Below are 13,280 nucleotides of genomic sequence, written 5' to 3' on the forward strand. Positions count from 1 at the left end.
CTGACGCCTTCCGGGGCACTCTCCCGGGATCCAGGGGCGAGCAAGGCGAGCCTGCGCTTCCCAGAAGCCCTCGCGCCGGTGAGGGCTCTGGCAGCCACACTTCCAAGACTAACACCCTTCCTGAAACTGGGGGCGGTCTCTCTGCAGCACCTTATCTATGCCCGCTCTGTAGCCTTAGTGATTTTTCGCCTTCAGTCATTTATCCATGTATAATCTCTAAGCGCCTACTGCGTGCCTCACCAGGTGCGTTGTTCTAGAGATATGACAGCTAGGAATATTATCCCTGCCCTGAAAGAACTTGCAGTTCAATAGGAAGACACTCGTTTATCCATTCAGCAAGCATTTTGAGGACCTTCTACATGTGCCAGGTGTAGCTGGACAAAGTTCAATGGGAAATCTGATTCATCTCTAATCTTCCTAGACCCACCTTGGCCACCAACATGAATTACCTAAGCAATGACCGGCTATGGAGATGATGACTGGAACACAGTAGCAGTGAAGGGTGTAGCAACGTCACTGTTACAGCAGCTAATACTCAAACAGTGCTGAACTTTGTTCCAGGCTCTATTTCTAAGAGCTTTCTATGAATTAACTCTAAGTCTCATTATGACATTCACAGTGACACTGCGGGTTAGGTATTATTATTATCCCCATTCTACAGATAAGGAAACTAAAGTACAGAGAGATTAAGTAATTTGTCCAAGGTCACACAGTAAGTGAGGGAGTTAGTATGCAATAAATTTTTTTGAATAAAAGAATGAATGACGCCGGGCACGGTGGTTCACGTCTACAATTCCTGCACTTTGGGAGGTAAAGGCAGGCAGGTTACCTGAGGTCAGGAGTTCAAGACCAGCCTGGACAACCTGGTGAAACGCCAGCTCTAATAAAAATTCAAAATTAGCCCTGCGTGGTGTCGTACACCTGTAATCCTAGCTACTTGGGAGGCTAAGGCAGGAGAATTGTTTGAACCCGAGAGGTGGAGTTGCAGTGAGCCGAGATGTGGAGTTGCAGTGAGCCGAGATCTCACCATTGTATTCCAGCCTATGCAACAAGAGCAAAACTCCATCTCAAGAAAAAAAAAATGAATGAGGTAGAAAAGGAACATGTCAAGGAGATGGGGAAGAGGAGAGGAAGTTTACCTACTTTTTTATTTGTTTTCCTGCTAAGAATCATCAGTTCTATAAAGCCTGATGGAAAGTTCTCCAAAGACAGTCACTTCCTATTCATCTTTGAATCCCATCCAGCCCTACTTTTGAACCCTCAATAGAGTTAAATCCATGGATTTCCATCACCTGTAACAATGCTTTCCATGGCTCCATTACTAAGCTATCCCTAATGGCAGCAAAGAATGGACTATTTCCAACCACTTATTTATTGGAGAGCAGACAATAATGGTACATGTCTGAAATCCTAGTTTTATTTTTTTAATTCATATGATTTTACATTCAATCCCCCATAATACATCTTTCATAAGATAACAGAAGATTGCCTCCCCCCACCCAAGCCTTTTAGTAAAATTGACATTCCAGGTAATATACCACATTTACCTGTGGTTTCTCATACCTTGGTCACCTTAGGGGACTCCTCAGTACACATGGTCCAGGTTGGGAATCCTTGAACTTTGGTTTGAGGCCATCCTTCTTTAGCATGGCCTTCAAGGCCCTGTGTAATCTGATTCTAGCCTTATAGTCTCCCTTTCTTCCCCCACATCCCACCCAACCTTCTGTTCTCCGAATAGGTCCCAAGTTTGTGTCCCTGATTACCTCTGCTCTTGATGCCTGGACCACCTTTTTTTTTCTTTACACATTCAGCAATATTAGGGAGGAGGGACCACCTTTTTTAACCCAAATCGGAAACACCCTCCTATGTAGTCTTCCCAGACATAACAACTATATACATTCAAATTAGATTTAGATGCTCCCATTTCAGTGTTCCACACCACTTGGTTTATTCTGGTATAGTGTAGTGGAAATAACTGGCTTTGGATGGGGGATAGATCTTAGTTCAGAATCTATGTTCCATGTTTACTAAATTGTGACCTTAAATCGATCATGTTTGTGAGTCTGAATCCTCTTCTGTAAAGGCAGATCCATTTGTAATGGCTGTCAAAAGGACTACAAATTCATGTATGCAATGTGCTTAGCAGAGTGCCTGGCTCAAAGTCATTACTGTTCCAGGAATGTTTCTTGTTTTTATTTATTTATTTATTTTTTCTTTATTTGTCATCTATTATTTCCAGGAATGTTTCTTGTCATGCCAATAATGGCATGAAAGTCTGTGTCCCACTGGGTGTGGTAGTTCATGCCTGTAATTCCAGCACTTTGGGAGGCCGAGGCGGGCAGATCACCTGAGGTCAGGAGTTCAAGACCAGCCTAACCAACATGGAGAAACCCTGTCTCTATTAAAAATACAAAATTAGCCAGGCACAGTGGTGCGTGCCTGTAATCCCAGCTACTCAGGAGGCTGAGGCAGGAGAATAGCTTGAATCAGGGAGGTGGAGGTTGCGGTGAGCTGAGATGTCGCCATTGCACTCCAGCTTGGGCAACAAGAGCAAAACTCCCTCTCAAAAAAAAAAAAAGAAAAGTCTGTATCCCCACCAGACTGTGACCTCTGTGTCCTGTATGCTGCTCACGAGGACAAGAATAGAATAGGGCTTGATGATAGAATAGAGTAGGGTGATGTAGATTATTAAAATCTGGGAATGCTTTTCCCTTTATTTGCTGAGTTGAACTGCATTGAAATGAGATCACTTGAGCGGTAGAGGGCATAAGAGAGTTAAGTTAGTTGGTGACAAAGGGCTGAACCAAGTAAGGGGTCACTTTTTTTTTTTTTTTTTTTTTTTTGAGATGACGTCTCGCTCTGTTGGCAGGCTGGAGTGCAGTGGCGTGATCTTGGCTCACTGCAACCTCCGCCTCCCATCTTCGAGTGATTCTCCTGCCTCAGGCTCTCGAGTAACTGGGACTACAGGCACGAGCCACCACGCCTAGCTAATTTTTATATTTTTAGCAGTGATGGGTTTCACCATGTTAGCCAGGATGGTCTCAATCTCTTGACCTCGTGATCTGCCCCCCTCAGCCTCCCAAAGTGCTGGGATTACAGGCGTAAGCCACTGCACCCGGCCAGAGGTCACATATTTTAAAAGGAAGTTTATGGTCATCAAAAGGACAGCAAGCTTCTTTTTTGTTTTTGGTTTTGTTTGTTTGTTTGTTTGTTTGAGACAGACTTTTGCTCTGTCGCCCAGGCTGGAGTGCAATGGCATGATCTCAGCTCACTGCAACCTCCGTCTCCCTGGTTCAAGCAATTCTCCTGCCTCAGCCTCCCAAGTAGCTGGGATTACAGTCACCCACCACCACGCCTGGCTAATTTTTTAATTCTTAGTAGAGACGGGGTTTCACCATGTTGGCCAGGATCAGCTCAATCTCCTGATCTGGTGATCCACTGGTCTCGGCCTCCCAAAGTGCTGAGATTATAGGTGTGAGCCACCATACCCAGCTTTGTTTTTGCTTTTTAATTCCCTTCTTATCTCTGTAGGTTTATTTTTCCTCTATCTGTTTTAAGACAGGGTCTTGATCTGCTGCCCAGGTTGGAGTGCATTGGTGAGATCATAGCTCATTTCAACCTTGAACTCCTGGGCTCAAGCAATCCTCCCACCGCAGCCTCCTGAGTAGTTGGGACTACAGGTGTTGCCACCATGCCTGGCTACTTTTTTTAAAAAAATTATTTCCTGTAGAGCCGGGTCTCTAAGTTACCCAGGCTGGTTTTGAACCCCTGGGCTCAAGGGACCCTCTTGCCCTGGCCTCCCAAAGTGCTGGGATTGCAGGTGTGAGCCACCACTCCCAGCATCTCTCTATTTTCATGAATGTTCATGTTTACTTGAGCATGATTCAGCTTGCAGACACTGTTCAAACTGTTGGAGAGAAACTGATAGAGAAGTTGAGATCTACCCCACATAGCAAGAGGATTGGGAAAAGCCAGGCCTTTTGTAATCCTAGAGTTCACAACAGCCATCACAGATCCTGAAGGGAAGAATTCAAGAGCATTATAGAGCTCACCTCCTAGTTCCAGACTTAGATTTAACAAATATTTATTGACCACTAACTGTGAAATTAGTACTTTAGACATGTCTTTCTTTCTTTCTTTTCTTTTTTTTTTCTTTTAGACAGGGTCTCTGTCTGTCACCCAGGCTGGAGTGCAGTGGCTCCATTATGGCTCACTGTAGCCTTGACCTCCTGGGCTCAAGGGATCCTCTTGCCTCAGCCTTATAAGTAGCTGGGATTACAAGTGTGCGCCACCACAATCAGCGGCTATTTTTTGTAGACACAATGTCTCACTATGTTGCCCAGGCTGGTCTTGAACTCCTGGGCTTAAGCGATCCGCCCCCCTCGGCCTCCCAAAGTTCTGGGATTACAGGAGTGAACCACCGCGCCTGGCCTCAGGATAGGTCTTAATATATCCTTTTTATAAAGGAGATTCAGAGAAGTAAAGTGATTTCCACCAGGTCACACAGCCCGCTAAATCTCCTCCAAAGGGTTACACGTTGGTAAGAGGACCCGCCCTGTGAGAGAGACCAGACCAGTCACATTTGCTGTGAGGTCACTTTGGAGGCCTGGGATTGGTGCTCGTGTGTAAATGAAGCCAATATTTCTCAGTGGCTGGTGCAGCTGAGGGAGGCTTCGGGTGGCTTTCCCGGGGCTGCTCAGCTCTCTAGCCTATGCAGATCACCTTGGGACTCTCAGCATTGGGTGGGTTAGCCGTGGAGAACCCCTGCCTTTCCTGCTGTGGCAGTCAACCTCCCCAAGCCCGTGCCCGCAGAGCCTGCAGCCCTCCGTCACCTCATCACTCCCAATCCCCCCAAGACATGGAAAGGCTGTGACAGCTGCCAGCCCTGCACTTGCTCTGGTTTGAACAGCGGCTATTACACATCATGTAGTCCCCACGTGACCTGTCTGGCCTAGGGCAAGTGCAAAGCTTTCGGAAACCGGAATCAGTGCAACCATTTAAAAGGAAACTAAAATCCTGCCTGTCTCTAAGTTTCCTGGGCTGCTCTTTAAGCTGGACAGGCCCCTATTTTACAGGGAAAAGAACCAAGGTCCAGAGGAGAAAGGGGGTCGTCCCAGGGTACACAGCAAGTTAGTGACAAAGCCACACTCTTCCCTCATGGCTGCAAGTTGGGTGGCAACATTTCCAAATGTTATCCTCCCTTCCTCCTGACAAATACTCTCCTCTCTGCCTCTGTTTCTTCTGTATCCCCTGCCCATATGTCATGATCTGAGACAGGGTTATTTTTCAAGAATGATAAGGACTTTGGGATCACACTAACCATGAAATCCCACAGTTGCTGTAGAACCTTGGACAAGTGTTACCTTTTTGGCCTCATATTCCTCATCTGGTATGGCATATTAATCTAATTCTGTTCACGTTATATAAATAAACAAGAAATTGGGAGGCTAGTCCTTACAGAACAGTGGCTTTCAAAATATGGTCCCTGGGCCAGCAGCATCAGCATCACTGGAAGTTGTTAGAAATGGATATTCTCCAGCCCCACCCCAGATCTACTGAATTGGAAACTCTGGTTGTGGGGTTCAGCAATCTGTGTTTTAATAAACTGTCTGGTCAACAAGTAGCAATTACCATCTCTGCTTGCTGAAAAGCTGCAGAGGCCGCCCGGAACCCACACACCTGAGTCTTTTACCTTTACCCAAGAAAGGAATAAAAGAGGTCAGACGATGACAACTGTGTCCTCAACAGCTAGGCCCCAGGAATCAGTGGCTTTTGATGACGTGGCTGTGTACTTCACTAAGAAGGAATGGGCCATCATGGTGCCTGACCAGAGGGCCTTGTACAGGGATGTGATGCTGGAGAACTATGAGGCTGTGGCCTTTGTAGCAGTGCCATCCACTTCCAAACCAGCTTTGGTTTCTCATCTGGAGCAAGGGAAAGAGCCCTGTTTCACCCAACCACAGGGAGTCCTAAGCAGGAGGGACTGGAGAGCAGCCTTTATAGGACGCTCGGAACTGAGAAGATATACTTACTTAGTTAAAGCAATGTTATGTACGATAAAATCAAAAATTCTTCAAAATCATCGATGCTGGGAAGACAGGAAAAAGACTTAATTCTTGACATTTAAATACCAGTTTTCCAAGTCAGGAGTTGATGTAAGAGCCACCTTAAATGATGTCAAATGCAATTTTCTTTTTCTGTAGACTAGTTTCTATAGATTTAATGTTTTTCATTCATTAAAATAATTCACTTTGATGTACAAAAAAATAAAAAAAATAAAAAAAATAAATAAACTGTCTGGGTGAGTCTGATGGATGCTAAAATTTGAGAATCACTGGTCTATAAAGGGTAAAACCATTGGGTTTGGAGTCAGAGTTCCGGGTTCTTCTAAAAGCCTCTTAGCCCTGCCTTTTACTATTTGGGAGGCCTTAAGTAACAGCATTTTCCCTCCCTGCTTCTTAGTTTACTCATCTGTGAACTGGAGATAATGGTTGTATCTACCTAACAGGGTTGTTTTCTGTTTTGTTTTGTTTTGTTTTGAGAGAGGGTCTCGGCCGGGTGCAGTGGTTCACGCCTGTAATCCCAACACTTTGGGAGGCTGAGGCGGGCAGATCACAAGATCAGGAGATCGAGACCAGCCTGGCTAACACGGTGAAACCGCATCTCTACTAAAAATACAAAAAAATTAGCTGAACATGGTGGCAGGTGCCTGTAGTCCCAGCTACTTGGGAGGCTGAGGCAGGAGAATTGCTTGAACCCGGGAGGTGGAGGTTGCAGTGAGCCAAGATCAAGCCACTGCATTCCAGCCTGGGTGACAGCACAAAACATCGTCTCCAAAAAAAAAGAGACAGGGTCTCACTCAGATGCCCAGGCTGGAGTGCAGTGACGTGATCTTAGCTCACTGTAGCCTCTGCCTCCTGGGTTCAAGCGCTTCTCCCACCTCAACCTCCCTAGTAGCTGGGACTACAGATGTGCACCACCATGCCTGGCTAATTTTTGTATTTTTTTGTAGAGACAGGGTTTCACCATGTTGGCCAGGCTGATCTCAAATTCCTGACCTCAAGTGATCCATCCACCTGGGCCTCCCAAAGTGCTGAGATTACAGGTGTAAGCCACTGCGCCCCATCTAACAGTGTTGCTTTTTCATTTATTTAACAACATTTTTTTAGTGCCTATCATGTGACAAGCACTCTTCTAGGGATGCATCAGTAAACAAAACAAACAAAACCACCTGCCCTCTTGTAGTGTAAATACTAATAAGATTCTTGAGGATTAAGATAATTATGATACTGATGTGTGAAGTTTAGCATGACATTGACATATTATACATTCAGCAAATGACAGTTATTATTATTATTATTATCATTTTTGAGACAGGATCTCACTATGTCACCCAGGCTGGAGTGCAGTGATGAAATCATGGCTCACTGAAGCCTCAACCTCTGTGGCTCAAACAATCCTCCCACCTCGGCCTCCTAAGTAGCTGGGACTACAGGTGTAGTGCACGGCTAATTTTTCTATCTTTTGTCTAGAAATAGGGTTTCCCTATGTTGTCCAGGCTGGTCTTGAACTTCTGGGCTCAAGGGATCCTCCTTCCTCAGCCTCCCAAAGTACTGGGGTTACAGGCCTGAGCCACCACACCCAGCCCATCCATCAGTTTTGATGGACATATTTATCATTAATAATGGGGAAATGCCATATTAGACTAAGCAGTGAGCTCTCTGAGAACTGATTCATGCTTTTGCCATCAGAATCTAACATAGTGTGTGGTGAAGTGTAGGGCTTGACAAATATTTGATGAGTGTGTATACACAAAAGTCAATTAATCTCTCTCTAGTCTGAATGAGTTTCCTCTGTAATCCATCTTCAGAGCTGACAACTCAATGGTAAGCCACACACCAATAAGCCTTCTTTCCTACGTTTGCATATTTCATACTTTCCACTTGTTTAAAGGTAACTTTCTCTGGCCAGGTGAGGTGGCTCATGCCTGTAATCCCAGCAGCACTTTGGGAGGCCAAGGCAGGCAGACCACCTGAGGTCAGGAGTTCCAGACCATCCTGGACAACATGGAGAAACCCCATATCTACTAAAAATACAAAAACTAGCTGGGCATGTTGGCAGGCACCTGTAGTCCCAGCTACTCAGGAGGCTGAGGCAGGAGAATCGCTTGAACCCAGGAGATGGAGGTTGCAGTGAGCCAAGATTGTGCCACTGCACTCCAGCCTGGGTGACAGAGTGAGATTCTGCCTAAAAAAAGGAAAAGGGGAGAGGGCCAGCATGGTCGCTCACACCCGTAATCCCAGCACTTTGGGAGGCTGAGGTGGGTGAATCACCTGAGGTGGGTGAATCAGGAGTTCGAGACCAGCCTGGCCAACATGGTGAAACCCCGTCTCTACCAAAAATACAAAAATTAGCTGGGCATGGTGGCAGGCACCTGTAATCTCCACTACTCAGGAGGCTGAGGCAGGAGAATCACTTGAACCTGAGAGTCAGAGGTTGCAGTGAGCTAAGATCATGCCATTGTACTCCAGCCTGGGCAACAAGAGCGAAACTCCATCTCAAAAAAAAGAGAAAAAAAGAAAACCTGGGCGCGGTGTTTCACACCTGTAATCCCAGTACTTTGGGAGGCCAAGGTGGGTGGATCACCTGAGTTCAGGAGTTCGAGACCAGCCTGACCAACATGGAGAAATCCCCTCTCTACTAAAAATACAAAATTAGCCAGGCATGGTGGTACCTGCCTGTAATCCCAGATACTCGGGAGGCTGAGGAAGGAGAATCTCTTGAACCCAGGAGGCGGAGTTTGCTGTGAGCCCAGATCGCACCTTTGCACTCCAGCCTGAGCAAAACCCCTTCTCAAAAAAAAAACAAAAAAACCCAGACCCAGTGGCTCACGCCTGTAATCCCAGTACTTTGGGAGGCCGAGGTGGGCAGATCAGGATGTCAGGAGTTCAAGACCAGCCTCGTCAACATAGTAAAACCCTGTCTCTACTGAAAATACAAAAATTAGCCAGGCATGGTGGCGCACGCCTATAGTCCCAGCTAATCGGGGGGCTGAGGCAGGAGGATCGCTTGAATCTGGGAAGCAAATGTTGTGGTGAGCCAAGATCACACCACTGCACTCCAGCCTGGGCAACAGAGTGAAACTCTGTCTCAAAAATAAATAAATATAAATAAAATAAAAATAATTAAAATACAAAAATTATCCAGGCGTCGTGGTGTGTGCCTGTAATCCCAACTACTCAGGAGGCAAAGGCATGAGAATCACTTGAACCTGGGAGGCGGAGGTTGCAGTGAGCTAAGATTGCGCCACTGAACTCCAACTGGGCGACAAAGTGAGACTCTGTCTCAAAAAAAAAAAAAACGGTAACTTTCTCCATATTCACATGATGTGACAAATCCAAAATATAGTTGGGGTGTAATAAATCTATATTGAATGAATGAATGAACACCTCAAGCAGCATAGAAATTTGCTGGAAATAAGCATTGGAATAAAAGGTTTCAATACTAATTACTGTTCTGCCACTTCTATAGTGTTTGTTTGGCTTTGGGTAAGTCCATTCTCTTTTATTCTCTTTTAAGATCTTCAGTCTTCTCATCTGTAAAATGAGACTCCTAATCCCTACCCCACGTTGATGCTGGGAAAAGACAAACCAACCTTAATACATATGTTTAAAGGGTGTTTTACACAACTGTGAAAGTGTTGCCTTGGCCAGGTGCAGTGGCTCATGCCTATAATCCCAGCACTTTGGAAGGATGAGGTGAGAGGATCCCTTGAGCCTAGGAGTTTAAGACCAGCCTGGGTAACATAAAGAGACCCTGTCTCTGTGAAAAATAAAAACATTAGCCAGGTGTGGTGGCATGTGCTTGTAGTCTCAACTACTTGGGAGGCTGAGGCGGAAGGACTGATTGAGCCGGAAATTTGAGACTTCAGTGAGCCATGATTGTGCCACTGCACTCCAGCCTGGGTGATGATAGAGTGAGACCCTGTCTCAAAAAAAAAAAAAAATTACTTCTAAGGAAGAACTGCTGAAAGCAGTAAAGGAAATAAGGTTGGTCTATCTCTTTGCAAATCTTAAAACACTAAAAATTAGGTAGGGCACTATTTCTAATGAGATAATTTATAGAACTTTATATGACTTACAAAGGCTGGTCCTCACACCACATTTTGAGTACTCAAGAATTAAATCCATGCTACTCGAAGTGTGGCTTGAGGACTGGCAGTATCCATATCATTTGAGATACTAGTAGACATGGAGAACCTTGGGGCCCCCATCACACCTACTGAGCAAAAATATGCATTTTTAAAATTATTATTATTTTGAGACGGAGTTTCCCTCTTGTCTCCCAGGTTGCAGTGCAATGACACGATCTCAGCTCATTGCAATCTCCACCTCCCAGGTTCAAGTGATTCTCCTGTCTCAGCCTCCTGAGTAGCTGGGATTACAGGCATGTGCCACCATGCCCAGCTAATTTTTGTGTTTTCAGTAGAGACGGGGTTTCACCATGTTGGCCAGGGTGGTCTTGAATTCCTGACCTCAGGTGATCCACCCGCATTGGCCTTCCAAAGTGCTGGGATTATAGGCGTGAGCCACTGTGCCCAGGCTAAAATTATTATTATTTTTAGAGATTGGAGTCTTATTATGTTGCCCAGGCTGGGCTGAAGCAATCCTCCTACCTCAGTTTCCCAAGTAGCTGGGTCTACAGGTGTGAGCCACATTGCCTGGCCAGAATATGCATTTTACTGAGATCCCCAGGTGACACAGATACACAATAAGCTTTAAGAAGCAATGCTGTAAATCATAGGATACATGCACTGGAATGATTTTGAAAATAATCTTCAACTCCCTTATTTTACAGATGAGCACAATGACCCCAGGAATGAAAGGGACTTGTTTTTCTCAAAGACCTAACTGTGTCACCCCATTTGGAAACCAAAGTTTCCACCATGCGGACATCCTTAGCTCAGCATTCCAGGCCTTCCCATCTGGCCCCTGTTGACCACTCCATTTGCTACTTCCCCACCTATACTAGACAAACCAGTCCCTCTGACCCACTCCTTCTCTTCTCTGAACTCCTCAGGCTGTTTTGTCTGTGTGGGCTGCTCTTTTCCCCTCTCTCCAGTGTCAGTTCAAACTATGCCCCGCAACCACCAGTCCTTGTCTAGGATGCCTTCCTAATCCTTACTGATTGACAGTGGGCTGCGGTCAGCCAACTGAGGGCTCTGCCACTTCCTGAAGCATTGCAGTCGTCACTTGTTTTACCAGACAGTGAGCACCTTAAAGTGGAACCAGGCCAGGCACAGTGACTCATGCCTGTAATCCCAGCACTTTGGGAGGCCAAGACAGGAGGATCACAAGGTCAGGAGTTTGAAACCAACCTGGCCAACACGGCGAAATCTCGTCTCTACTAAAAATACAAAAATTAGCCGGGCGTGGTGGTGGGTGCCTGTTATCCCAGCTGCTCAGGAGGCTGAGGCAGGAGAATCGCTAGAACCTGGGAGGTGGAGTTTACAGTGAGCCAAGACCACACCACTGCACTCCAGCCTGGGCAACAGAGCAAGACTCCATCTCAAAAAAAAAAAAAAAAAAGGATAGGAACCAAGTCTGATTTATTTATTTGCCTTCCAGGTCCCAACATGGATTAAAGCACTTTATAAGTGCTCAGTTTATCCCATGTGGTTAATAATTTAAACAATGCTTCCAGGTCTAACTTTCTGCTTTTAAGACTATGAAATCCCACCGGGCGCAGTGGCTGATGCCTGTAATCCCAGCACTTTGGGAGCCCGAGGCGGGTTGATCACAAGGTCAGAAGTTTAAGACCAGCCTGGCCAAGATGGTGAAACCCCATCTCTACTAAAAATATAAAAATTAGCTGGGTGCAGTGGCACGTGCCTGTAGTCCTAGCTACTTGGGAGGCTGAGGCAGGAAAATCACTTGAACCTGGGAGGCGGAGGTTGCAGTGAGTAGAGATCACATCATTGCACTCCAGCCTGGGTGACAGAGTGAGACTCCATCTCAAAAAAAAAACAAAAAAAAAAACACCTATGAAATCCAAAAGAGTAGGAACCTGATATTCTCTCCCTTCTCCATCTCATTCATGAGGCTCATGTACCAGAGCACAATGGGCACATACGTGTTCACCACCTAAGCTGACTGGTTCATCTTGTGATTGTAGGCATTCCCATAATGTGTATGTGGACCCAGGTCACTGCAGCATGCTCCCGGAAATCCAAATGACCAAGAAGGACTGCAACATCAAGGACAAGGAAGGGATAAGGTTTCAGGATAAATCATCTCAAGTCTGGGGTGACATTTACTGCCTTCTAAAAAAGCTCACAAGATTTCAAGTTGTGACCCCAAAAGTCTATTCCTGAGACCTCCTGCCTGCACATAAAAACCGACACAGTTAGGTGCTTAGCACATGTTAATGAGTGAATAAATTAATCTAGACTTCTAAATGTAACCAAATACTGACTGTCAGAAAAAAGCAGTTGTGCCAGAAGAGAACTGTAACTAAATATCACATGGCATTAAAGATGAAGTATACGGCCAGGCATAGTGGCTCACGCCTGTAATCCCAGCACTTTGGGAGGCCGTGCGGGCGGATCATGAAGTCAGAAGTTTGAGACCAGCCTGGCCAACATAGTGAAACCCTGTCTCTGCTAAAAATACAAAAATTAGCCAGGTGTGGTAGCATGTGCCTGTAGTCCCAGCTACTTGGGAGGCTGAGGTGGGAGAATCGCTTGAACCTGGGAGGCGGAGATTGCAGTGAGCGGAGACCATGAGATTGCACTCCAGCCTGAGTGACAGATTAAGACTCCATCTCGAAAAACAAAAAAGATGAAATATACACTCCTAACCTTTACCCACAAACCATGCTGTTATCTGCCCCAGCTGGCCTTTTCCAGCTTGGTCTCTTCCCTCCCATACACACTCTTTGTACCTCATCCCAAATTATTTGTTGACCCTATATACATTATCTGGTTTCATGTTCCAGTGCCTTCACATGTGTGGTTTCCTATGCCTAGAATGCTCTTCCCTCTCTATAATTAAGGTGATTATTTGTTCTCCAAAACCCAGGTCAAGTAGTATCTCTTTTAGGAAGCTTGCTCTGACCACTGAGCACCCCCACCATTAGGCTGGATGCCTCTGTGCTTTAGCAAGTGCTGATGCTTCCTTTTTTTTTTTTTTTAGACAGGGTTTCACTATGTTGCCCAGGCTAGAGTGCAGTGGCTAATTTACAGGCACGACCATAGTGCACTGCAGCCTCAAACTCCTGGG

The 13,280-nt window shown here is 45.7% G+C and overlaps 1 protein-coding gene across 1 annotated transcript; it reads left to right on the forward strand.

The window, feature by feature from the left end:
• Positions 1 to 5,619: 5,619 nt before the first annotated feature.
• Positions 5,620 to 6,261, forward strand: LOC135272653 (KRAB domain-containing protein 1-like). Its single transcript, XM_064371123.1, has one exon. It carries the CDS (start codon positions 5,727 to 5,729, stop codon positions 6,111 to 6,113), a length of 387 nt encoding a protein of 128 aa, XP_064227193.1. The 5' UTR covers positions 5,620 to 5,726; the 3' UTR covers positions 6,114 to 6,261.
• The last annotated feature ends 7,019 nt before the right edge of the window (positions 6,262 to 13,280 follow it).

This window comes from Aotus nancymaae, unplaced genomic scaffold (genome assembly GCF_030222135.1).
Source record: "Aotus nancymaae isolate 86718 unplaced genomic scaffold, 86718_ANA_hifiasm-v0.15.2.pri h1tg000007l, whole genome shotgun sequence".
Taxonomy (NCBI): domain Eukaryota; kingdom Metazoa; phylum Chordata; class Mammalia; order Primates; family Aotidae; genus Aotus; species Aotus nancymaae.

Coding starts and splice junctions, on each gene's coding strand:
- LOC135272653 (XM_064371123.1), top strand. CDS start 5,727: ATGACAACTGTGTCCTCAACAGCTAGGCCCCAGGAATCAGTGGCTTTT.